This window comes from Hyla sarda, chromosome 4, assembly GCF_029499605.1.
Source record: "Hyla sarda isolate aHylSar1 chromosome 4, aHylSar1.hap1, whole genome shotgun sequence".
NCBI lineage: Eukaryota > Metazoa > Chordata > Amphibia > Anura > Hylidae > Hyla > Hyla sarda.
The window spans coordinates 353,542,902-353,570,522 of record NC_079192.1 but is presented as its reverse complement, the minus strand read 5'-3'; the positions used below and the strand labels follow the sequence as shown (position 1 = coordinate 353,570,522).

At 44.8% G+C, this 27,621-nt stretch overlaps 1 protein-coding gene and 1 long non-coding RNA gene across 3 annotated transcripts in view; one reads left to right on the top strand and one right to left on the bottom strand.

The window, feature by feature from the left end:
* The window catches only part of LOC130267212 (uncharacterized), a 174,852-nt gene that overhangs the window by 28,221 nt on the left and 119,010 nt on the right, over window positions 1-27,621 (top strand). For both annotated transcript variants that reach the window (XR_008843098.1, XR_008843099.1), the window contains exon 2: window positions 17,157-17,241. This is a non-coding gene — a long non-coding RNA (uncharacterized LOC130267212). The remainder of the gene's footprint in view (window positions 1-17,156; window positions 17,242-27,621) is intronic.
* PPP2CA (protein phosphatase 2 catalytic subunit alpha) overlaps window positions 13,868-27,621 on the bottom strand; it is a 139,370-nt gene continuing 125,616 nt past the window's right edge. The window contains exons 4-7 of the mRNA XM_056516608.1: window positions 16,625-16,714; window positions 16,022-16,183; window positions 15,766-15,884; window positions 13,868-15,429 (exon numbers count right to left, since the gene is read on the bottom strand). Coding sequence (XP_056372583.1) covers window positions 15,357-15,429; window positions 15,766-15,884; window positions 16,022-16,183; window positions 16,625-16,714 — 444 coding nt within the window. The 3' untranslated portion in view covers window positions 13,868-15,356. The remainder of the gene's footprint in view (window positions 15,430-15,765; window positions 15,885-16,021; window positions 16,184-16,624; window positions 16,715-27,621) is intronic.

Here is a 27,621-nt window from a genome sequence, read left to right as displayed (position 1 = left end):
TTTGTGGAAATGTCATAAGACGTATATAAGAGGCTTCTTCATTAAATATGGGGCCGTGTGTAAGCGGAAGAGAGAGGAGAGATTGCCAGATTCTAGATACGTTAAAAGTAGTGGAGTCATAAAATCTGTCAGCCCCCTTCTAGCCGCCCAGCTGAGCACACAGACAGGAGTTGAGGGGTCTGCTAATATTCAACTCCGAAAAAAAATCTACGGAGAACACAGGCTAAATATTCACAAAATGACAAAGCGGGTAAGCTACTACTATCTTCTCAGCTGAAGTGCAGACACGAACACTCTCGTATAGCACGTCTCTGTCACCCTGTCTCTGTCCACAGCATACATTCCTGATGGTATAGCTAATCATTTCCAAGCTTTCTACGCTTCCCTATACAATCTGCAGGACTCCAAACACACCCCCCCCCCCACCCCCTCAATCTGCTTATTTCTTACTGGACTAGGCATTTCCAAACTCTCAGATCAACAGCTGACCTAAATAATACTATTTCCCATACGGAAATTACTAAAACTATTAGATCCCTCCCCTCACAAAAAGCCCCAGGCACGGATGGCTTTATAAATTTATATTCTAGAACTTTCTGTACCACATTATCCCCTTTCCTCAGTTACCATTCCAAAACCGGGCAAAGACCCTGACCTACTCCAGAACTACAGGCCAATCTCCCTGCTCAATCAGGATCTTAATTTTTTTGCAAATATAATAGCCTCTCGGCTAGCAACAGTGTTACCTAGTTTAGTTTAGCTGACCAATCGGGGTTCGTCCCCGGCCGACAAGCTTCTGACAACACCAGACTGCTTTTAAACCTCTTTCATTACCTAGAAACAACACACACCCCTACCTTGGTCCTAGCATTGGACGCCGAGAAGGCGTTCGACCGGCTCCACTGGTCTTACGCCTTCTTGGTCCTACAACACCTGGGCTTAGTTGGTCCAATTTTTCAGGCCATCTCCTCGTTGTATACATGCCCTATGGCTAAGGTTATTGCCAATGGAGCTCTATCGAACACTTTAAATATCACTAACGGCACAAGGCAGAGGTGTCCTCTTTCCCCCCTAATTTTTATCCTGTGCCTGGATCCACTGGCCTGTGCCCTTCGTGAAGGCGCAAGAGTTAGTGGAGATGTAATGGTAGGCAGATCACACACGATTTCCCTTTACGCAGACATCATTCTGACCCTCACTAAGCCTGCTACTTCTACACCAGATTTCATGAGCATTATTCAAGATTTTGGGGCACTCTCATACTATCACCTTAAAAGGGTTATCCAGGAAAAAAACTTTTATATATATATCAACTGGCTCCAGAAAGTTAAACAGATTTGTAAATTATAGTAGTGGTAGAAAAACTATGCACTCACCGCAATAGCAGGTACAAAACTTTATTTATTCAGGACCGGTGAAGAGACATAAAAGCAGCGTGTGGAGGGCAGGGGGTGCAGGACGCCGCAGGTGTGACGGTAACAGCCGTTTCACCCGCGCATGCGGGGGTGAAACGGCCGTTACCGTCACGCCTGTGGCGTCCTGCACCCCCTGCCCTCCACCGGTCCTGAATAAATAAGAACGTTTTGTACCTGCTATTGCGGTGAGTGCATCGTTTTTCTACCACTACTATATTGCCTATGCGATTTGTGCATTATTCGGTAGCACCACCGCCAGCATATCTGAGAACACTCCCAGTATCGCGGCCAATGCATAAAGTGGAATTGTATGGACTGACAGTGGGAGAGCTTTAAGGAAGTATCCTGCGGTTGTGCCAGACATTATCTGTTTCTCCTATTTCACAGATTTGTAAATTACTTCTATTAAAAAATCTTATTCCTTTCAGTACTTATTAGCGTCTGAAGTTCAGGTAGTTCATTTCTGTCTAAGTGCTCTCTGATGACACCTGTCTCGGGAAACGCCCAGTTTAGAAGCAAATCCCCATAGCAAACCTCTTGTAAACTGGGCGTTTCCCGAGACATGTGTCATCAGAGCACTTAAACAGAAAAAAACAACCTTAACTTCAGAAGCTCATAAGTACTGAAAGGATTAAGATTTTTTAATAGAAGTAATTTACAAATCTGTTTAACTTTCTGGAGCCAGTTGATATATATATTTAAAAAAAAGTTTTTTTTTCCTGGAATACCCCTTTAACGCTTCTAAAACACAGGCACTTCCCATTTATCTAAAGGAAGAGGTCGCCACTCTTTTAAACAACAATACCTGTTTGAATGGAGAGCCTCAGAACAATTATGAACCTTTTTTCAAATCCATCTCTGATGAAGCCCATAGACTAGCCAAATTTAACATCTCCTGGGTAGGGAGAGTTGCTACTTTTAACCCCTTAAGGACTCAGCGTTTTTCTGCTTTTGCATTTTCATTTTTTCCTCATCACCTTCTAAAAATCCTAACGCTTTTAATTTTGCACATAAAATACCATATCATGGCTTATTTTTTGCGCCACCAATTCTACTTTGCAGTCAGTCATTTTACCAAAAAATCCACGGCGAAACGGAAAAAAAATTGTGTGACAAAATTGAAGAAAAAAATTTAATTTTGTAACTTTTGGGGGCTTCCATTTCTACGCAGTTCTTCAGTAAAAATGAAACCTTATCTTTATTCTGTAGGTCCATACGGTTAAAATGATACCCTACTTATATAGGTTTGATTTTGTTGATACGTTAAAAATTCTCATCTTCTGACCCCTATAACATTCATTTTTCTGCGTACGGGCCGGTATAAGGGCTAATTTTTTGTGCAGTGTTCTGAAGTTTATCGGTACAATTTTTGTATAGATCGGACTTTTTGATCACTTTTTATTCATTTTTTCATGATATAAAAAGTGACCAAAAATACGCTATATTGCATGGATCAGCGTAATAGAGGGTTGATTGCTCAAGCCTGTAGCTCAGGGCTTGGAGCAATCAAACGCCGATCGGACACGACTGAGCAAGGTAAGGGGACCTTCGCTCGCATCTTAGTTGATCGGGACATCGCGATTTTATCGCGATTGTCTCGATCAGCCCGACTGAGCTGCTGGGAAGCTTTTACATTAGTTTTAGACGCGGCAATCAACTTTGATCGCTGTGTCTGAAGGGTTAATAGCGCGCAGCACAACAATCTGTCCTAGGTCCAGGGTCCTAGCTATCATAAGCCGCCGGGACCAACCCGGTATAACGCGGGGTCATGGCGTGACCCTGTTTTAAATCCAGGGACCGGGCGCAGGGCATACAGGTACACCCTGCGTCCTTAAAGGGGTACTCCGGTGCTTAGACATCGTATCCCCTATCCAAAGGATAGGGGATAAGATGCCTGATCGCGGGAGTTCCACTGCTGGGGACCCCCGTGATCTTGCACACGGCACTCCGTTTGTAATCAGTCCCCGGAGCGTGTTCGTTCTGCGACTGATTATCGGCGACTACAGGGCGGGCGGCGTGTAACGTCACACCCCCGTGTGATGTTACGCTCCGCCCTTCAATGCAAGCCTACCGGAGGCTTGATAGCTGTCACGCCCCCTCCCGTAGGCTTGCATTGAGGGGCGGAGCGTGATGTCACACGCCGCCCCGCCCTGTAGTCGCCGGTACATCCTTTGGATAGGGGATAAGATGTCTAAGCACCGGAGTACCCCTTTAAGAGGTTAAGATGTTTTTACTCCCCCGTTTTTTTACACTTGTTTAGGACACTGCCCATATCGGTTCCAAGCTCTTTTTGTCGGCTCAATCGATACTCTCTAAATTTGTTTGGGCAGAAAATAAGCCTTGACTGGCGACGGCCATTCTCACTAAATCTAGGGATACAGGGGGTCTAGGGGTGCCGGACATCAGAGGGTACTATATAGCTACATTAGTTGGCTCCTTGCGTGGTTGGAGGAAGAGAACCTTGGACATACTTTGTGTCCACATTGAACACTCCATGGTCTCCTTATATTAAAGCCATGATCTGGCTTCCTTTCTGGAACACATCCCCCCCCCCATAGTTAAAGCCACATATGTGGCTTGGACTCTGTATCTAGACTCTGCTGCCTCTTCCACTCTAGTTGATCCCTCCTCTCTCTCCATTACATACATTCAAGCCTCCATCCCGAATTTGGACCTAAACACCTGGATTGGCAAAGGTATTCAAAGCTAACCAGTTGTATGACAAAGGAAACCTTATGACATTTCAAGACTTAAAGAGTACCTGTCATCATCTAAACTTTCCCTGATCCCCCTTCCCATCTGTCCCTTTCTCCAACTATGCCTATCCCTGTGTTTATTGAGGTTTAAAACGCTGTGGAAATACCTTTTTTTATCCCTCTTCATTAGCTCACGAACACTGTCTTTCTGAGGGGTGGAAGGAGGCGGGTCCCGGCAGGCATGATGTCACATAAAGCCTGGCTGGGACTCTGCTTCTGCCAGTCTTCCTGTCTGCTGCACTCCCTCTGCAGCAGTGTTTCCCAACCAGGGAACCTCCAGCTGTTGCAAAACTACAACTCCCAGCATGCCCAGACAGCCAACAGCTGTCCAGACATGCTGGGAGTTGTAGTTTTGCAACAGCTGGAGGCACCCTGGTTGGGAAACACTGCTCTGCAGTGTGCATACAGACTAAGTACAGGGTAGGGACAGCAGCCTGTCTCTCTCTCCCCTGTGTCTCTCTGCACTAAAAAGTCAATGCTGAGAACCAGGGGCTGAGGGAGCAATTACAGAGGCAGTGATTAAGATGAATGTCGGGGGGGGGGGGGGGGGGGTGCAGTGAGTGCAGTGAGATAATACAATGTATAAGATAATGTGTGGTGAGGGGCATGGAGAACACAGAGCAGGGGGAGGGGGAGGGGACTGGCTGTTATGAGAGGCATGTGCAGGCTTGTAGCTCACAGGCTGGGAGCGAGTCCTGAGCTGAGTACTGTACTTCCGGTGGAAGGACCAGAGCCCTTCAGCATTAGTCCTAAAAGCTGTACACTTACTATGAAAAGCATAGGATGCTGCTTGCAGACCAGGCATAGAAGAGTGACCCCTAGTGGCCAAAAGTATAAAATGAAAAAACTGGTATAAATATTAATATTTTTTGATGAAGATATATTACAATATCTCTTCATTAATGATTATGAACAACATATTAAAAGTTTTTGTTGATGACAGGTGCTCTTTAAGCTTAAAATATTCGATACCTAAAACAGATTTCTATAAATATCTGCAGGTTAGGCATTACCTTAAATTATCCCCTTCCGGGGTCTGCCCACATACGGCCACATTGGCTTTCATTAACCACAATCTTAAAGGTTTAAAAATAATACAATTTCTTTCTCCATCACAGGGCCTTCCAATGCGTTTCCCATATAGAATCCATATCTAAAAACTATAGAACAATTAAAAAGAAAAGAGGTGCGCTCCTGGTGTAATACTGCGGGATGAACAAGAAAGGTGTATGGATAAATTGCACCTTACCGTGTGGTGTTGTACTGAGAGTACAACACCTGAGATGGCATATAGACTCGGTGACAGGTGGCAGCCTCGGTATCCGATTCCCGTAACTTCTCAGTCCGGTATAGAAAGTATAAAAGAGCAAAAGGTGAGAGACTATCCGATGGCGCCTTCCTGAATAATTCGAAATTGCCGTGGGTTTAAACAAGGCAATTTTATTGGAAATAGTGCAACATAAAAGTTTCGAATCCGGACCGGATTCTTCGTCAGACAGAATGATTCACAGAGAAAATGCGCCAAGATTTAAATGTCCAAGTCCCACAACAGTCTCACTTCAATATTTGAGGCGAATGCATCTAATGAATTCTCTACAAGTTCTTTAACAACACTGACCACCGCTGTTATCACTTGGGAGCTAGACAGCAGACGAACCGTGGATGAAGGCAACTGGTGCATCTTTAGCAGGAGAACCTTCCTCTGTCTCCTCCCCTGGCCTGGACTGCTAGATTCTGGAGATGTAGGACTTGTGATGATGTCACCATCACGTTGGGGGCGCAGCTTAGCTGCAGTAACGTCTCCCCCCAAACACCTGTGTTTGGGGGGAGACGTTACTGCAGCTAAGCTGCGCCCCCAACGTGATGGTGACATCATCACAAGTCCTACATCTCCAGAATCTAGCAGTCCAGGCCAGGGGAGGAGACAGAGGAAGGTTCTCCTGCTAAAGATGCACCAGTTGCCTTCATCCACGGTTCGTCTGCTGTCTAGCTCCCAAGTGATAACAGCGGTGGTCAGTGTTGTTAAAGAACTTGTAGAGAATTCATTAGATGCATTCGCCTCAAATATTGAAGTGAGACTGTTGTGGGACTTGGACATTTAAATCTTGGCGCATTTTCTCTGTGAATCATTCTGCCTGACGAAGAATCCGGTCCGGATTCGAAACTTTTATGTTGCACTATTTCCAATAAAATTGCCTTGTTTAAACCCACGGCAATTTCGAATTATTCAGGAAGGCGCCATCGGATAGTCTCTCACCTTTTGCTCTTTTATAATATCTAAAAACTACACTCCAATGGTACTATACTCCAGAACATTTAGCTTTAATTTATCCTGGATCTAAGCACTTGTGTTGGCACAACTGTGGACAGAGGGGCTCCCTAGTACACATACTGTGGGAGTGCCCACTCATTACCCCATTCTAGAACTCCTGCAAGGTTTTATTAGAAGACTTGCTGCATATGAAAATTCAGTAGTCCCCTCATCTAGCTCTGCTCCTTATAAATATACAATCTATCCCTTTCAAATTTCGGGATCTTACTCGCCTTATCTGCATTATAGCCAAGGTTTCACTCACCAAAAGCATGGAAGTCTCCTGTAGTGCCCACTATAGCAGAAGTCAATAAACATCACGTGCATGTATGAGAAGATCATTGCTCTAGGTCAGGGATCCACTACCAAATTTTAGTATAGATGGACCCCCCCTGGCTCTCTTCCCCACACTCCAACGTGAAGACAATCTACCATACCGTCCTGCACTACGCTCTCCCTTCTACAACTTTCCTCCCCCCCTACTCCCCTCTTCCTCAACTTCCCTTTAAGCATGTCATACTGCCCTATAGAACCTACCATTAGCCCTCTGCCATTAACTTTTCCAGTTCCTTTCCACTTTTTCGATGGGTAATGATTTAAGAATAACATATCATTCCAGTTGCCTCTCTGGTACATTTTAGACAGACAGATGTATTTGAATATGCCGAATTATACTGACTTGTTCTGTTATATGATGAAGTCTGCACTTATAATACCATTGTAGATAAGAATGAAATTATCATTGTTTCTCTGTTTTGTACTGTTGTATGTACGATTGTTGTACAGTGGGGATCAAAAGTTTGGGCACCCCAGGTAAAAATTTGTATTAATGTGCATAAAGAAGCTAAGGAAAGATTGAAAAATCTCCAAAAGGCCTCAAATTACAGATTAGACATTCTTATATGTTAACAAAAGTTCGATTTTGATTTCCAAATTAAAAGAAAACAAAAAAAATGGCATCTGCAATAGTTTGGGCACCCTGCAGAATTTATAGCATGCACTGAGACCTGCCAGTGTCATGGATTGTTCTCAATCTTCTGGGAAGACCAGGTGATGTCAATCTCAAAGGTTTTAAATGCCCAGACTCCTCTGACCTTGCCCCAACAATCAGCAACTTGGGTTCTTCTAAGCAGTTGTCTAGAAATCTGAAACTGAAAAAGTAGATTTTTTTTTACTTACCGTAAAATCTCTCTCGGAGCTTCTATTGGGGGACACAGGACCATGTGTTATACGCTGCTGCCACTAGGAGGTTGACACTAGGCAAAATAAAAAAAAGTCGGCTCCTCCCAGCAGGGTATATAACCCGCCTCTGGACAGCATACCTCAGTTTTGTGCCAAAGCATAAGGAGACGCTAGGACTGAATAAACAGAAAACATCTGACCACCAAAAAAAAATAAAAATACCCCTTCCAGGAAGGGTAACACCAGGTGAACACAAACCAACCAATGGGTGGGTGCTGTGTCCCCCAATAGAAGCTCCGAGAAAGAGATTGTACGGTAAGTAAAAAAAATCTACTTTTCTCGAGCGCTTCATTGGGGACACAGGACCATTGGACGTCCAAAAGCAGTCCCTGGGGAGGGGGAAAAAAGACTCAACCCAAAGGAAAAAACAACTCAGGTGGACAACTGAACTGCCGCCTGCAAGACCTTGCGGCCCAAACTGGCATCAGAGGACGCAAAAGTGTGCACACGATAAAAAAGTGTGAAGAGACGACCAGGTGGCCGCCTTGCAAACCTGAAGCGTCAAAGCCCCATGGCTGACTGCCCAGGAGGCCCCCACTGCACAGGTAGAAAGAGCCGTAACCCGAAAGGGAGGCACCTGACCCTTGCCGCGATACGCCTCCAAAATGGCGGAACGAATCCATCGGGAGATGGTTGCCTTGGAGGCCGGAAGCCCCTTCCGCCGACCGTCAGGGAGCACGAACAGGGAGTCACACTGCCGAAAGGAAGAAGTGACCGACAAATAGGTCCGAATCGCTCGAACCAAGTCCAGCTTGTGAAGTTTGCGCTCCCTCGGATGAGTAGGGGAAGGAAAGAAGGAAGGCAAGATGATGTCCTCATTCAGATGAAAGGAAGTCACCACCTTGGGCTGAAAGGAAGGTACAGGGCAAAGGGTGAATAACCAGGAAAGGAGAACGGCAAGAAAGAGCCGCTAATTCAGAGACGCGGCGATTAGATGTGATCGCTATGAAGAAGGCCACCTTCCAGGAAAGGAAACGGAGTGAGACTTGACTCAAAGGCTCAAAGGGATCGCCCTGCAGGGCGTCCAGCACAAGGTTAAGGTCCCAATGAGCTGTAGGGGACCGAAACGGAGGAATCTCGTGAGCAACACCCTGAAAAAGTGCGAACATGACGATCTGTTGCAAGAGGGCGTTGGAAGAGAACGGAAAGAGCCGAAACCTGCCCTTTAAGGGAACTGAGGGCGAGACGTGTCTCCAGACCAGACTGTAAGAAGGACAAGAGATTTGGCAATTAGAAAATGGTGGGAGAGCGAGCCTTACACCAGCAGAAGTACGCCCGCCAAGTACGGTGATAAATCTTGGCAGAGGAAGGTTTCCGAGCACGGAGCATAGTTCGAATTACTTGAGGGGAAAACCCCCGTGCCTTCAAAACTGCGGTTTCAACAGCCATGCCGTCAAACGAAGCGGAAGTGAATTGGGGTGGCAGAAGGGCCCCTGAGAGAGAAGATCGGGACGATCCGGAAGACAACATCTGCATCGAGACTGACCACGTCTGCGTACCAGACGCGACTGGGCCAATACGGAGCCACTAGAATTGCCGAGACCCCTCTCCGCCTTGAGCTTTCGCATCACCCTGGGGAGAAGCGGAAGTGGCGGAAAGAGGTAGGGGAGGACGAAGGGAGTCCAAGGAACGACGAGCGCATCCACCCCTAGAGCCATAGGATCCCGGGACATGGATACGAAGTGATGGACCTTTCTGTTGCGACGTGACGCGAACAGGTCGATGTCCGGAATCCCCCACAGGTGGCAAATCTGATTGAAGACCTCCGGGTGAAGCTACCATTCGCCCGGATCGGCGGTAGAGCGACTGAGAAAGTCCGCTTCCCAATTGTCGACCCCGGGAATGTGTACGGCGGAAATGGCTGGAACGTGAAGTTCCGCCCAACTGAGAATCTTTGATGTCTCCTTCATGGCCCGTGAGCTGCGGGTGCCTCCCTGGTGGTTTATGTATGCCACGGCCGTGGCGTTGTCCGTTTGAACTTTGACCAGAAGACCCTGAAGCAGGGGGCTCCAATGTAGGAGGCGCAGGAAAATCGCTCTGAGCTCCAAGATGTTGATAGGGAGCCTGGCATCAGAGAGCCCAGTGACCCTGGACCGTCTGGTCCCGAAATATGCCTCCCCACCCCGGCAGGCTTGCGTCTGTTAAGACATGCCAATTGAGAGGCAGGAAGGAGCGACCCCCTGGATGAGGGGGGAGTGAAGCCACCAAAGAAGGGACCGGCGAACCCGAGGAGAGAGCCAGATATTCTGGTGGAGGGACTGAGGAGATTTGTCCCACTGAGAGAATGGCCCACTGAAGTGGGCGGTATCGAAACTGTGCAAAATGAATTGCCTCCATAGCGGCGACCATCTTGCCCAGGATCGACATTGCAGGTGTGGATAGTCACCTGCCCTGGTTGCTGGAGAAAACTAATTTTGGAGAGGAGCTCCTGTAGTTTGTTCTCCGGAAGGGAGACACGAGCTGATGCCGTGTCGAAGCGAAGTCCCAGGGACTGGGATGGGGACAGGTTGGACTTTGCGCAATTGATAATCCACCCGAACCTGGTCAGAGTGTCCAGGGTGATATCTAGACTGACCTGGTTCTGCTCCCGAGAGGGTGCCTTGATAAACAGGTCGTCCAGATAGGGATTAATCGAGACACCCCGGGAGTGCAGAAGAGCCACCACCGCGGCTAGTACCTTGGTGAATACCCGGGGTGCTGTCGACAGACCGAAGGGAAGTGCCCTAAATTGAAAATGACCCACAGGAACCGCAAACCTGAGAAAACATTGGTGGGCTGTAAAGATTGGGATGTGTAGATACACATCCCGAATGTCCACAGAGGAAAGGAACTCCCCTTGATCCATGGAAGCCACCACGGACCATAGGGATTCCATCCGAAACCGTCGCAGACGGACATGGCAGTTCAAGAGTTTGAGATCGAGAATCGGGCGGACCACTCAAACCTTTTTGTGGTCCCCAAGAAGGATGGAGTAAAAACTCAAAAACCGTTCCTGAGGAGGAACAGGCATGGTCACGCCCTGGGACAGCAGAGAAAGAAGGGCCACCTGAAAGGCTGCTGCACGCTCGGGGGACCGTGGAGGACGGGACCAGAAAAACTGATTCTGGGGAATAGAAGTGAACTTTATGTGATAGCCCTGGGAGATGACCTCCCGAACCCAGGCGTCCTGAACCTGCTCCAGCCAGACATCCCGAAAAAGGGACAGGCGTCCCCCCACTCGAGGCAATGCCTCGGATGGGGGGCGCCCATTCAGGCAGAAGGGGGCTTACGAGGTCCGGGCTTGGAAGAAGCCGGGCGGTTAGAGGAGCCCGACTTCTAGGTGCGAGTCTTGAAGGAAGGGACCCTCCTTTCCTGGGGGGGGGGGGGGGGGGCCGCCGGTTTATCTGAACGCTCTGAATAGCGAAAGGAGCGAAAGGGAGGACCTTTACACCGTGAGTCAGAACGGCGTGGATGATTTTGGGGCAAAAGGGAACTTTTTCCTCCTGTGGCATCGGAGATGATATCATCCAAGCGTTTACCAAAGAGCCGAGAACCTGTAAAAAAGAAGCTCTGAGGGAATGCTTCGAAGCTGGACCAGCGTTCCAAGCCTTAAGCCACATGGAACGCCGCAGGGCCACAAGGTTACCCGTGGCAGAGGGCATGCAGCGAGCGGAATCCAAAGAGGCCATACAAAGATAGTCCCCAGCTAGAGAGACTTGCAGAGCTAAAGCCATAAAGTCACTAGCGGGAGAGCCTGCCAAGATTCCTTGGCGTAATTGACTGGCCCAGGCCGAGAGGGCTCTGGCAACCCAGGTAGAAGCGAAAGCCGGGGACAAGCCGGATCCCGCTGCTTCAAAGGCGAATTTCGCCAAATTCTCAATACGTTTATCTGACGGGTCCTTGAAGGAAGCCGCATCAGCGAGTGGTAGAGTAGTGGTCTTTGAGAGCCGTGATACGGGAGGGTCCACCTGAGGAGGTGAAGACCACTTGGACACAAGATCCAGAGGGAAGGGAAACAAAGTCCTCATCTTTTTGGTTCCGTTGAACCGTCTATGTGGATGCTTCCATGCCACCTCTAATAGCTCCTCAAATTCAGTATGAGGGCTAAAAAGAGGGATAGCCCTGGGAAACTGGCGGAAAGAGACTCCGGGAAGCCGGAGACCGGGAACGCCCCGAAGGGGTCCTGGGCCGGGATGAAACCTGGGAGCAGGGAAGTGGGGATCAAGAGTGCTCCCTGGGAGAAGGCGTCCGGAGATCTCTAGAAGGACTATGGCGGGAAGATCTCGCCAGGACTGGCTCAAGAGAGGAAGCAGAGGAGAGGCGCCCTGGATGGTCCCGAGAGGGCCGTAGGGTAGGGCGAGGGAGAATCCGATGTGGACTCCCTGGGGGCTGAGGTGATGGAAGACCGCCCCATGACAGAGACCATATCCTGAGAAACCCCCCTACCTCCTGGCTAATAACTAGTTGCGGTCGCTGCCGCGAGCGAGGGCGGAGCTATGCTCCGTTCTAAGGCCCAAGCCGTGGGCTCAATTTTGAGCCCTGCGGCTTGGAATAAGGTTCCCAAGCAGCGCTGCCATCTGTAGCACAGTATCGTGCTACGGAGGCGTCGGGGAATCGGAGCGCCGCTCACTCCCTCGCTGCAGAGGAGACAGTGCAAGCCGGGGTGGGGGTGACCATACTCACCTAGGGTACTTACCGCAATGGAGGGAGGGAGGTTCTGACTTCGCCAGCATAGGACCCCTGCCTTTAGCCCAAAGGGGCGAACAGGGGTCTTAGGGAACCCGGACCCAGGGTATACACCTGCCGCTGGCCGTTGGCGAGGAGAGGTTAACGGGTGTTTCAGAAATGCCCGTGCCCTTAGCTCGCAAGTGGGTGGGGGATCAGGTAGCACAATGCTCCAGTCGCCCCACGCTAGAGAAAATAAAAAAGGGAAAGAAGATCTAACTTTGCCCTAACTAAAAAAAAAAAAAAAAAAAAAAAAAGAAGAAGACCAGGTCTGGAGCAACCAGACCTTTGTCTGCCTCCTTGACACCAAGCTAAAAACTGAGGTATGCTGTGTCCAGAGGCGGGTTATATACCCTGCTGGGAGGAGCAGACTTTTTTATTTTGCCTAGTGTCAGCCTCCTAGTGGCAGCAGCGTATAACCCATGATCCTGTGTCCCCCAATGAAGCGCTCGAGAAATAGTTGACGCTCACAAAGCTGGAGAAGGCTATAAGAAGATAGCAAAACGTTTTCAGATGTCAACATCCTCTGTTCGGAATGCAATTAAGAAATGGCAGTCATCAGGAACAGTGGAAGTTAAAGCAAGATCTGAAGACCAAGAAAAATAGAACAGCCCGCAGGATTGTGAGAAAAACTATTCAAAACCCATGTTTGACTGCACAATGCCACAATTTGTAGAAGGGGAACATAATTTAATGAAAAGAACCTCTGTCCAACTGTTCAGCATGGGGGTGGATCAATCATGCTTTGGGGGTTGTATTGCAGCCAGTGGCACAGGGAACATCTCACGAGTAGAAGGAAAAATGGATTCAATAACATTTCAGCTAATTTTGGCTGCTAACTTGATGCCATCTGTGAAAAAGCTGAAGTTAATGAGGATGGCTTCTACAAATGGATAATGTTCCCCAACACACCTCGAAATCCCGGGGGATTACATCAAGAGGCGTAAACTGAAGGTTTTGCCATGGCCATTTGCAGATGCCATTTTTATGTTTTGTTATTTTGAAAGTGTAAATGATGGAGATAAAATCTAACTTTTGTTGACATATGAGAATGTCTAATCTGTAATTTGATGCCTTTTGGAGATTTTTCCATCTTTCCTTGGCTTCTTTATGCACATTAATACAAATTTTTACCTGGGGTGCCCTAACTTTTGATCCCCACTGTACATGTTTGACTTATCTTAAATATCTTCAATAAAAAATTATTGAAACAGAAAAAGGAAACAATGCATCTATTTTGTGTGCAAGTCCACCGGACATTTTTTACATTGAATAAGCAACACACATTTTTTTCCTTTCATTCCATGGAGTGCTGTATACCTTTTTTTTCCATGTTGGAGTTACTCCCACTTGGATTTCTTTCTGGTATTTACCCAGATAGCAGCTGTGCGTTCTATACTGTGCACCTGGAATTGAAGAGTCTATGCAACTACAATGGAGACTGTGAGCTGTATTTATTTTATACATTTTTGTTTAACCATAGGCTGTGTGAGAAGCATGAACTACAAAATCTAAAAAAGTTATACAGTATTTAAAATTTACGATAGGATAGGCAATTTTAGATTGCAGTTGGTCCAGCATACACTCTGTACATTAGGTGTCTTAAAGTTCAGTGATGTTTCTGTGCGCAGCCTCTTCAATATTGCAATCTGAATTATATGTAACAAACATACAAGGTACTGTCCCATATAATTGAATAGGACAATGTTGCAGTACCTTGCACTGCCACTAAAGGTATTCTAGAGTTAACAACAGACTTGCAGCTTGTGCTAACTGTGAATAAGCTGTAGCACTTGAAACTTGAGCAAGGTGGGCTTCTGAAACAGAACTAATGTTGAGGACTAGGGATCGACCGATTATCTGTTTGGCCGATAGTCACGATTTTGGGGGAGATAAATAGCCGATAACTTATAACGGAATATCGGTATAAGTTATCGGCTATCGGCCCTAACCTCCACAGAGTATCAGTATCGGCCCTGAAAAATCGATATCGGTCGATCCCTATTGAGGACCTAATTTAAATATAGGCTATCAATTTTTAAAGCCTGAATAACTTGGAAAACCTCTCACATTTAAAAAGACTGCGGGGATTTTATATAGATACCATTTTCTGTCTTCAGCAAAAAATAAATATCTACAAAAAAAACTTAATTTTCTGAAGCTTAGTCACAGTTCAAACCCCTTTTGTTTGTATATCTACAACAGAAAAGCAAATTCAGTTTCACATTTGTAAGTACTTTGTTCACAAGTTTATTATGAAAAAAAAATCTATATTTGCTGTCTTGGATTGCAACAGTTACAGAAAACATTCTGTCAAATCTAACCTTAAACAATGAAGAGACAAATAATGCAGCTGGGGGAGGGAGGAAAGTGCACAGGCTGTAAATGATAATGGAAAAAAAAAAACTGGATTGTTTTCCCTTAAAAAAAGTAATATTTCTGAAGTCACAGAAGATGCAAGGATGGTCTTTGGAATTATCTACATTGGGTTGAAGATTAATTACAAAGCCCCCTCCTCCAGGGCTAAAGTTTTTCCCAGAATGTCTATCCTTATCTACAAAATCATGCTGATGAAAGCTATTACTATATTGAAGTTTAAAAATTGTATTCACAAGGTGTTAATGTTCACATCTTAATTTTGTTGCAGTCTGTGAAATCAAAACAAAACTACAAGTAGTGCTATACAAAAAAAAATGGGATTTCTTTGATAGACTAACTTCAGCATGCAATGGACGGGTCTTTTCTAATGTGGTCATGGGCTGTGTTGAGATGAGAGGCTTTGCTTTTGTATATGGCACATCTTTTGGTCCGTTTGAGAATAGTACATGTGTGACAAATGCTCTCAATTGACTGAAGTTAATGCTCCTCTGCTCGGCTCCCAGGTCAAAATCCTGCTTGTGGCAAAACTGTACAAGTGTAAAATTCTGTTTAAAGGAAGTAGTCTGGGGTGCGACGAGTCACGTGTGGCTCTCCTCTGCGAGGTGCTGGGTCAAACTGCAAGCTGTGAATTATAGTGGTAGTTAGCATTAACACTAGGCAAAAAATACAGACAAGGTCTACCTGTCTACATTGTGCTTTAGCAATCTATAAAAGACTGAAATCCAAACAAAATGTATCTATAATCACAAGAACTGTAGTTAAAACTACACTTGTTGAGGTAAGCGTACCATACTCAAAAGGGAATGACCACACACACAAATATTAACACTACTGAAATACTAAAGCAGGTACTGGACAGAGATCCCTGCATCGTAAAAAACCTGACCTTTGTGAAAACCAACTCAACCAATTCTACAATGCTAGCTCGACAATAGCTTACGTAGATTTTTAGACTTACAAAGAGTATTTCAGAGTGTCATCAAGTTCCATTATTGCAGCCTGGTTACCACAGCGGTAACAATAATTTGGAGCACTAAAAATTGTCACTACATTCCGGTCATGGCACCAGTTATATCCCTGAAATTAAGAAGAAAAGCATTTAGAACTTTATCGTCTCAAGCTCAATGACCAGGAATGTGGTAAAACAGTATAATTAATTATATAATAAAATTTATCTTATCTTGGAAAAGACATTAAAAGCTGTAATACTTAACCTCCATCACCAACTGATGGGCTCTAGAAACCAAGGTAAGACCATTCGCATGGTTGAATGTCTCAGAAATATCTTGTCCAAATGTGTATCCAGCACCTCTAGGAGAAATACCCCAGCCACCACGGTCATCTGGGTCTGACCACAGCAAGTCACACATAGGGCCCTAAAACATGAAAAGACTCAAATTTGAATGCAATAAATGCCAACCACCAAACTTCAAGTCTGATGGGGAGAATATAAAACATGAGTAAAAGGAAGAGCAGTTTCCCCATAGCAACCATATTTCTTGTTTAATTTTTAAAAGGTCTCTTATAAATGAAATCAAGGAGTTTTTGCTATGGGCAACTGCATCACTCAAATACTGGAGATATTTATCAAAACCTGTGTAGTTTGGAGTAACCATATTAGTCTAGTGATGCGGATGCAAAATCATAGAATGGTTGCAGAATCTTGTAATACCCTTTTTATTGTACTAAAAAGTCATGCTTTTGACTTGATAGAGGACTACCGAAAGCTTGCCCTGACATGTGATCAGAATCATGCAAATGTCAAGATGCCTACCTTTCTGTATTGAAACATGAATATAAGGACGTGAAATAGATACCTCATGTGGAACTTCTTGTAGACGATCAAGTGCACGGATATGATCCAGTGTATCTATTGAAGGAGATAATCCACCGTGTAAACAGAAGATCTGTGGATGAGGGAACAAATGGCACTGTATATTAAAGAGAATATAAACAGTTTTTTTTTCCACCTCAACTTCTAAAAGTCATAACACTATCAATTTTCCACCTACTTTATTTTTGTGTCACCAATTGTACTTTGTAATATAACAGTCAAACCACCAAAAAGCTACAGCAAAACGAAAAAAAAATATATATATATAATTGTGGGGCAGAATTTAAAAAAAAAACAAAAAAAAACCTTTTGTAAGGTTCTAAGTAGAGTAGTTTACAGAAAAAGGCAATATAATAAAATGTTAGATTTTTTTTAAAATTAGTACAACGTTATACAAATTAGGCATTGTTTTTATCGTGCTGGCCTAAATTAAGATTATATGTTCGTTTGAATGCACAGTGAATGGCATAAAGAACCCCATCCCTAAATTAGCTTTTTTCTTTCAATTTCTATAGAGCAACAATGATCAGTGTTATAGGTGCTTCATTGCTCTAGACTGCCATGGTTAAATGGAGAACCGACTGGACGGCGAGGAGGCAGGTAAGGGCCCTCTTTTTGTCCTCTCAGCTGATCGGGACATGAAAATTTAAATGCAGTGGTCCTAGTCAGCCCACTGAGCTAACCGGGAGTAGCTAGCAACGTCTAAAGGGTTGATCGCAACTCTTTAAGGGTTAATCCTGGGCATCGGCCCAATCGACAGTGTTCGGCATTACGAACCAAGATTTCTCAGTCCTCAGTTTACCATCTGTACTGATGTATGGTTGACACTTGAATTCTCACAGTAGACAATATATGAATAAATTAATTTATTAACCACTTAGGGAGGGCATACGGGACAAAGGGGCGTACCTGTACGTCTGTGGGAATTTCGAACCCTGCCGCGCACTGGGCGGGGACCGGGGTGGCTGCTGATATCTATCTATAAATGCCCAGGGGGGTCCTGAGGACCATACACTATACAGTGGTCTCTAAACTGTAGCCCTCCAGATGTTGCAGAACTGCAAATTCAAGCATGCCCAAACAGCAAACAGCTGTCTCGGCATGCTGGGAGTTTTAGTTGCGTACCTCCAGCTGTTGCTTAACTACATCTCCCAGCATGCCCTTCGGCGATCAGTACATGCTGGGAGTTGTAGTTTTGCCACAGCTGGAGGCACACTGGTAGGAAAGTACTGAGTTAGGTAACAGAACCTAACTGAATGTTTTCCAACCAGTGTGCCTCCAGCTGTTGCAAAAGTACATGTCCCAGCATGCACGGTCTGTCAGTACATGCTGGGAGTTGTAGCTTTGAAACAGCTGGAGGTGTACAGGGTACATTCACGCAGGCTGGTTTACAGTGAGTTTCCTGCTTCAAGTTTGAACTGCGGCAAATTTTTCGCCGCAGCGCAAACTCCTAGCGGGAAACTCACCGTAACCCGCCAGTGCGAATGTACCCTAAAACACTACACTAAACACACAAAGGGTAAAACACTACATATACACACCCTTACACTGTCTCCTCCTCCCCCCCAATTAAAAATGAAAAACTTATCATAAGGCAGGGTTACCGAAACTGAGCCTCCAGCTGTTGAATAAAACAACTCCAAGCATTTCCGGACAGCCACTGACTGTCCAGGCATGCATGGAGTTTGGCAACAGCTGGAGGCACCCTGTTTGGGAATCTCTGGCGTAGAATATCCCTATGTCCACCCCTATGCAATCCCTAAATTAGACCTCAAATGTGCATGGCGCTCACTCACTTCGGAGCCCTGTCGTATTTCAAGAAAATAGTTTAGGGCCACGTATAGGGTGTTTCCGTGCTCTGGAGAAATTGCACTACAAATGTTGGGGGGCTTTTTCTCCTTTTACCCCTTATGAAAAGGAAAAGTTGGGGGCTACACCAGCCTGTTAGTGTAAAAAAAACTAAAAGTTTTACACTAACATGCTGGTGTTGCCCCTAACTTTTTTTTTTCACAAGTGGTAAAAGGAAAAAAAGACCCCCAAAATTTGTAACAATTTCTCCTGAGTAAGGAAATACCACATATGTGGGCGTAAAATGTTCTGCGGGCGCACAACAAGGCTCAGGCGTGAGAGCGCACTATGTACATTCTCGGTCTAAGTTGGTGATTTGATCAGGGGTGTGACAAATGCAAAAAAATACCCACATATGAACCCATTTTGGAAACTACACCCCACATGGAATGTAACAAGGGGTATAGTGAGCCCTAACACCCCACAGGTGTTTGAAGAATTTTCATTGAAGTTGGATGGGAAAATGAAAAAAAAAATTCTCACTAAAATGCTGGCGTTACTCAAAAAAGGGAAAATAGAAAAATTTGTAACCCCATTTTCTTCTGAGTAAGAACATACCCCATTTGTGGATGTAAAGTGCTCTGCGGGCGCACTACAATGCTTAGAGGAGCACCATTGGGATTTTGAAGAGAAAGCCCCCATAGTGTGTTTACAAAGCCCCCATAGTGCCAGAACAATGGACCCCCCCCCTCACACACGACCCCATTTTGGAAACTATGCCCCTCATGTAATGTAATAAGGGGTACAGTGAGCATTTTATGCCCCACAGGAGATTTTTGGAACAGTGGTCCGTGAAAATGAAAAATGTACCGTATTTTTCGCCGTATAAGACGCACTTTTTCTTCCCCAAAACGTGGGGGGAAAAGTTGGTGCGTCTTATACGGCGAATATACGCCCGAGGCTGCTGAGGGCGAGAGTGGGAAGTCAGCTGTAAGTACAGAGGCTGCGGCGGTGCGGTACAGCGCTGACTACCCGCTCCCCACCCGCAGCAGCCTCATGACCCCCGGTGAATTTTTCACCTCTCACCGGCTATGTTTATTGCCCTACGCCTGGAACATACAGTTCCGGGCGCCGGGCAAGTGAATTACTAATAACTGTATACTAAAAACCAGGGGGCCTCCAGCTGTTCTGAAACTACAACTACCAGCATGCCCTGACCGACAAAGGCTGTCTGGGCATGCTGGTAGTTGTAGTTTCACAACAGCTGGAGGCCCCCTGGTTTTTAATATACAGTATTAGTTTTTACCTGCTCTGGCCGGCCCCCGCCTGCAGCCGCACACAGGAGCCGGCCCGGGCAGATAAAATCATAGGTTTTCCTATGCCGGACATCCCTATGTCCCGAAAAATCTTTTCGGGACATAAGGATGTCCGCGGGTCACTCACCATTCCCCGGCCGATGCGCGTCCTCCTCCGGTCCTCCTGCGGTCTTCCTGCGATCCTCTGCCTCTCTATGGTTGTACGCACGGGACCTCAGTGACGTCCCGTGCGTACAACCATAGAGGCGCCGGAGGACCGGAGGAAGACGCACGCCGACCGGGGCCTGGTGAGTGACCGGCGGTGTGTAATCTTCAGCGTTCCGGTCACCGCTCCTCCGGTCCCGGCACCTACTGCTATGGTCCATAGGCCATAGCAGTAGATGTGACACTGGGCCAGAGGAGCGGTGACCGGAACACTGTGGGGGCAGCACACAGAGATACAGCCTCCAGCCATACACTGTATATGGCTTGAAGCTGTATGTCTGTGGGGGGGAGCTGCCTACTATTGCGGGGGAACTATACTGCCAGCCATTGTGGGGGAACTATACTGCCAACCATTGTGGGGGAACTATACTGCCAACCATTGTGGGGGAACTATACTGCCAACCATTGTGGAGGGGGGGGAGCTGCCTACCATTTTGGAGGGGGGGGAAGCTGCCTACCATTGTGTGGGAACTATACTGCCAACTATTGTGGGGGGGAGCTGCCAGTGCCTACCATTGTGGGGGAACTATACTGCCAACTATTGTGGGGAAACTATACTGCCAACCATTGTGGGGGAACTATACAGCCAACTATTGTGGGGGAACTATACTGCCAACCATTGTGGGGGGGAGGGGGGAGGAGCTGCCTACCATTGTGGGGGAACTATACTGCCAACTATTGTGGGGGAACTATACTGCCAACCATTGTGGGGGGAGGAGCTGCCTACCATTGTGGGGGAACTATACTGCCAATTATTGTGGGGGAACTATACTGCCAATCATTGTGGGGGGGAGGGGGAAGGAGCTGCCTACCGTTGTGGGGGAACTATACTGCCAACTATTGTGGGGGGGGGGGGGGAGGGAGGGGGGAGGAGCTGCCTACCATTGTGGGGGAACTATACTGCCAACTATTGTGGGGGAACTATACTGATATAAAATATTTTACTACAGTATTTGGTTCAGAATCTTTTTTTTCTAGATTTTCCTCCTTTAAAATTGGGTGCGTCTTATATGCCGGAGCGTCTTATATGGCGAAAAATACGGGAGTTTTTCATTTGCACAGCCCACTGTTCCAAAGATCTGTCAAACGCCAGTGGAGTGTAAATGCTCACTGCACCCCTAATTAAATTATGTGAGGGGTGTGGTTTCAAAATGGAGTCACATGAGGGTCCACTGTTCTGGCACCACGGGGGGGCGCTTTGTAAATGCACATGGCTCCCCAACTTCTATTCCAAACAAATTCTCTTTCCAAAAGGTCAATGGCGCTCCTCCTCTTCTGAGCATTGTAGTGCACCAGGAGAGCACTTTACGTCCACACATGGGGTATTTACACACTCAGAAGAAATGGGGTTACAAATTTTGGGGGTCATTTTTTATTTACACATCCAACTTTAACAAAAAGTCGTTAAACACCTGTGAGGTGTTAAGGCTCACTGTAAATGCGCCCCCCCCCCCCCTTGTTACGTTCCTTGAGGGGTTTAGTTTCCAAAATAGTATGCCATGTGTTTTTTCTCTCTTCTGGCACCATAGGGACTTCCTAGATGCAACATACCCCCAAAAACCAGTTCAGCAAAATGTACTTTCCAAAAGCCAAATGTGACTCCTCTTCTGAGCATTGTAGTTCGCCCGCAGAGCATTTTAAGTCCTAACATGGGGTATTTTCTCCCATTACCCTTAGTAAAAATTGTAAATTTGGGGTGGGGGGGTGGGGGGGGGGGGGTATGGGAACTGCACTCTAGTGAATTTTTTTTGTTTCTTTTACACATCAGATTTAACGAAAAGTCGTCAAAGACCTGTGGGGTGTTAGGGCTCACTGGACCCCTTGTTACGTGCCTTTAGGGGTGTAGTTTTCAAAATGGTATGTGGTTTTTTTTCTGCTGTTAGGGCTTCCTAAATGCAACATGCCCCCCAAAAACCATTTCAGCAAAATCCACTCTCCAAAATGCCATTGTTGCTCCTTCCCTTCTGAGCCCTCTACTGCAACCGCCGAACACTTTTACACATGAGGCATTTCCTTACTCGAGAGAAATTGGGATACACATTTTGGGGGGCTTTTTCTCCTATTACCCCTTAAAAAAAATTCAAAAACTGGGTCTACAAGAACACGAGTGTAAAAAATTATTTTGAATTTTCTCCTTAATTTTGCTGCTATTCCTGTGAAACACCTAAAGGGTTAACACACTTACTGAATGTCATTTTGAATACTTTGAGAGGTGCAGTTTTTATAATAGGGTCATTCGTGGGGTATTTCTAATATGAAGGCCCTTCAAATCCACTTAAAAACTGAAGTGGCCCCTGAAAAATTCCGATTTTAAAAATGTGAAAAATTGGAAAATTGCTGCTAAACTTATACCCTCTGATGTCTTCCAAAAGTAAAAACATGTCAAATTTATGATGCAAACAAAGTAGACATATTGTATATGCGAATTAGTATATAAGCATTAGTATATTAGTATATAGTATATATTTCGAAAAATGAAAAATTTGAATTTTTCACCAAGAAACCATGCAAGTATCATCAAAAATTTACCAATAACATGAAGTTGAATATAAAAAAAAAAAGGGGGGGGGGGGGGGGAGCTCAACGCAAATATAGTAGTAGGAAAGCCTAAACCGAGGATACCGAGTTGCACCTACCCTTGTGCCAAAAGAACATTTAGTAATACAGAAAAAGATGCAGTCCTACTAGGTATAGGGGAAGCAGGAAAAATAGAAGGAATAAGAAGAAGTGTCTAAAACGTAAACAAATTAATTGTATTTATTGAATAATAGTCTCAATGATGCTCTATAGTCTGGGCAGGGCCCTTGCCACAGACTGAACAATATATATTAGAATATTAAGACATGTATTGTACATGAAAGATAGATAAAATTTGCACTGTTGCGGGAAATCGATTGTTAAAAAGTCTTGGATTTAATAGAATATATTCAGGATAGTGGATTAACAGGGTCAAATAGCAGTTTTGGGAGCGCTGGAGGCTCCTGAGAAAATGCCCACTGTAACAGTTTGTGCACGTATTAGCGCTGATGCAAATCCTCTATCTCCGACAGAACAGAGACTGGGTAAATGAGGAACAAAGTTAAACGATCAGGCACTTAGTGCCCCTGGCGGAGGACGATTGCCGGCATACGGTAGTGTTTGCAGATGTATTTGTGGTAATTCCCCTTTGACCCGACAGCACGGGAAGATGTAAGACGCACGGAGTCCGGTGGTGGTGATGTCCTGGATGCCTCTCAGTCCCGGTAGCACAGGAGCAGGTGAGAGAGGGGTCCTGGTGTTGAAGGTGAGTCTAACAGCGTGTGGCAGCGCTGTGAAGTGCTTCTTTGCCCCGATGGCACGGGGGGGTCAGATGTAGAGGTGAGGATAGCCCGATAGGTGTCCCGATCAAAGTACAGATTATAGCAGTCCAAACCAGATGCATTTTGGGGAGCTGGGTCCCCTTTTTCAATGGTAACAATGCAGTCTTTTGCATTGTTACCATTGAAAAAGGGGACCCAGCTCCCCGAAACTTAAATAAAAATGGATAAACATGAAAATAAAAATAGAAATAATAATAATAGAAGTGAAAATATAAATAGAATAGAACAGAATTTAAATAAAAAATAAAAATTGAAATAAAATAAATATGCAATAAAATTAAAATAGAAATGGATGGGAATGTCATGAGTAACAGAAGCAACCTAAAGGAACCTAAATAGTTCTAAGTTGGAATTAAGACATACGGACTAAAAAGGAACCCCCCCCCCCCTCCAATCTTTTTTAATGACCATGATTCCTGCAAATATTAGCCCTGACGGGTCTTTATTATGGAACTGAAAAAAATGATTGGATAAAGGGTGCTTTAAGCATCCTTTTTTAATATTATATACATGCTCTGAAATCCTAACCTTAAGGGGTCACTTAGTCCTGCCTATGTATTGTTTTTGGCAACTGCATTGCAGGATATAAATGACCCCCTTGGTATTACATGCAATAAGCTCTGGAATTTTCCAATGAAAGGAATTTACAGTTTACTATCTCTAACTTTTCTGGGACCTCCTGACACCTGGCAACCCAAACAGGACCCACACCCAAAAAAAAAACCTTAGTGGACAACCAAGTTTGGGAGGATTCCTGTTAGGGTAGGGGGTTTGATTATAGGGGCTATGGTTATGCCCTGATTAGGGGCTCGCTTATACACTGAGGTTTGGATGGAACTAAATTCCCAATAAGTTTATCTTCCTGAATCAGGTGACAATTTTTGATTATCATCTGTTCTTTTTAAAATCTCTATTAAATGGAAGGATGATTTTCATTTGGTGTTCCATGTCATCTGGGATTTTAACATGTACTTCAAAAAAATGTTGTAGTCAAGTCCATTGACCTGGTCCGAAGAACCTTTTAAGATACTTAATGGGTACTCTATGAATTGCTGAATTGTTTAGCTTCCTCCTGGAAATATGGATCTAGTGTACAATTGCGTTTAAGTCTCCTAAATTGTCACTTTGGAACATTGATTAACCACCAGGGTAAATGGCAACTGTCAAATTTGATAAAACAGTTTTTTAGCAGTGGGTATTGTGTATGTTGTACAGTGGATTTTATTTTCAATGGGAAATATCTCTAAATCCAAAAACTTTTTTCTCTGCTTATAGTGGAAGTGAATTTTAGATTTAAATTATTATAATTCAGTTGGATGATGCCACACTGGGCACCCCGCCAAATCAAAAATAATGTCGTCAATGTAGCGTTTCCAGAGCACCAGGTTTGCGCCGAGTATGGGGGTGATTGTGTCTTCCTCTCATGATGCCATAAAAAGGTTGGCATAACTCGGCGCGAACCTGGTATCCATCGCTGTGCCCGTTAACTGTAAATAGTAATTGCCTTCAAAATAAAAATTGTGCGCGAGTATGAATTCTATTGCCGATGTGATGTAATTTGTTCTGGTAAAAGGTTACCTTTTTTTTTTTTTTTTTAAATCTGCCAACTGCTGAAATACCAGATTTGTGATCTATAATGGTATATAAAGAACTTACATCTAAAGTGGCTAAAATCAAATCCGGTGACCGAGTGAATTGTTCTAATAAACTAATAATGCGAGTGGTGTCTTTTAGATAATAATCCGTCTGTTTAACAAAAGATTGAAGAAAACGATCAACATATTTGACAAATTAGAAGTGATAGAACCAATACCAGAAACAATAGGTCTGCCGGGTGGGTGATGAAGGTCTTTGTGTGTTTTTGGTAAACAAAAAACTGGTAAACGTTCAGGGGTGCCCAGTATGAACCTGGACTCATTCTCATTAATAATGCCATCCTCCAAGGCCTGTTTGCAGAGTATGTAACATAGTAACATAGTTCATAAGGTTGAAAAAAGACCAAAGTCCATCAAGTTCAACCTATATCCCGAATGCGTCCCTACTGAGTTGATCCAGAGGAAGGCAAAAAACCCTCATACTAGAGGTATAAATTCCTTCCCGACTCCAATATGGCAGTCAGAATAAATCCCTGGATTAACGTTCTATAAAGAAAGTAGAAACTGATCCAGCACTTGGATAAAAAGTTGCAGCTTTATTTTGGTCCGAATCCGACAAACAAACTTTCCACGGTAAAACCGACACCCTCCCTTGTCATACGCGTTTCAAGCACATGCGCGCTCTTCCTCAGTGACGTCATGGGTCTGTTGGGCAAGGACTTAAATTGTACCGGCACAGGTGAAAGGTAAATATACCTAATTACACCGCCCTGGGTCTCTGTGCTTGCACCACAGAAACATGACACAACAGAGACTTAGTATACAAATACAAGTTTTAAAAAGGAGGTTTCTTTTCTAAAAACAAAGGTATTATAATAAATAATATATATAAATAATATATATAATAAATATTATAATAAATATATATAAATAATACCTTTGTTTTTAGAAAAGAAACCTTTTTAAAACTTGTATTTGTATACTAAGTCTCTGTTGTGTCATGTGTTTCTGTGGTGCAAGCACAGAGACCCAGGGCGGTGTAATTAGGTATATTTACCTTTCACCTGTGCCGGTACGATTTAAGTCCTTGCCCAACAGACCCATGACGTCACTGAGGAAGAGCGCGCATGCGCTTGAAACGCGTATGACAAGGGAGGGTGTCGGTTTTACCGTGGAAAGTTTGTTTGTCAGATTCAGACCAAAATAAAGCTGCAACTTTTTATCCAAGTGCTGGATCAGTTTCTACTTTCTTTGTTGACTATTACAGCACTGAGCCAAGTGCGGATCCGTGCACTGGAAGATTTGGAGGTGAGCCGTACAATACATTTATTTTGTCTATGTTGAATCAACGTTCTCTCTCTATAGATCTAAAATCCATAACCTGTAATGTTATTACTCTCCAAAAATGCATCCAGACCCCTTTTGAACTCTTTCACAGAGTTCCCCATGACCACCTCCTCAGGCAGAGAATTCCACAGTATCACTGCTTTTACAGTAAAGAACCCCCGTCTGTGCTGGTGTAGAAACCTTATTTCCTCTACACGTAGAGGATGCCCCCTTGTCATAGATACAGTCCTGGTTATAAATAGATCATGGGAGGGATCTCTGTACTGCCCCTGATATATTTATACATAGTTATTAGTTCTCCCCTAAGCCTTTTTTCTAAACTAAATAACCCTAATTCTGATAATCTTGCTGGGTACTGTAGTCCTCCCATTCCCCGTATTACTCTGGTTGCCCGTCTTTGAACCCTCTCCAGCTCCACTATATCTTTCTTGTACACTGGTGCCCAATACTGTACACAGTTTTCCATGTGTGGTCTGACTAGTGATTTGTACAGCGGTAGAATTATTTCCTTGTTGTTGGCATCTATGCCCCTATTGATGCACCCCATGATTTTATTTGCCTTGGCAGCAGCTGCCCGACACTGGTCACTAACAGCTAAATTTACTATTAACTAAGACTCCCAAGTCCTTTTCCACATCAGTTGTTCCTAGCGTTCTCCCATTTAATACATAATCCCAGCCCGGATTTTTCTTCCCCCATGTGCATTACATTATATTTATCAGTGTTGAACCTCATCTGCCACTTCCCAGCTCAAACCTCCAACCTATCCAGATCCATTTGTAACAGTGCACTGCCCTCTATAGTGTTTACCGCTTTACAGAGTTTAGTATCATCTGCAAAGATTGCTACTTTACTATTCAACCCTTCTACAAGGTCATTAATAAATATATTAAATAGAACAGGACCCCAAGACAGCCATGCTGATATGGGGTCATGCATTTATTTTTATTAAGATACTCCAGAACTGCATCCCTTAGAAAACCCTTAATTTACAAACAACAGAGGTCGAAGTAACAGGTCTATAATTCCCAGGGTCACCTTTTGATCCCTTTTTAAATATTGGTACCACATTTGCCATGTGCCAGTCCTGGGGAACAGACCCTGTTACTATAGAGTCCCTGAATAATAAAAATAAGGGTCTGTCTATCACATTACTTAATTCCTTTAGAACACGGGGGTGAATGCCATCTGGACCTGGTGATTTGTCTATTTTGATTTTTTGTAGGCGGCACTGTACTTCTTTCTGGGTTAGACAGGTGACCTGTACAGGTGAGTTTACCTTATCTCGCTGTATTTCACCTGGCATTTCATTTTCCTCGGTGAACACCGTAGAGAAGAATGAGTTTAATATATTTGCTTTTTCCTGATCCC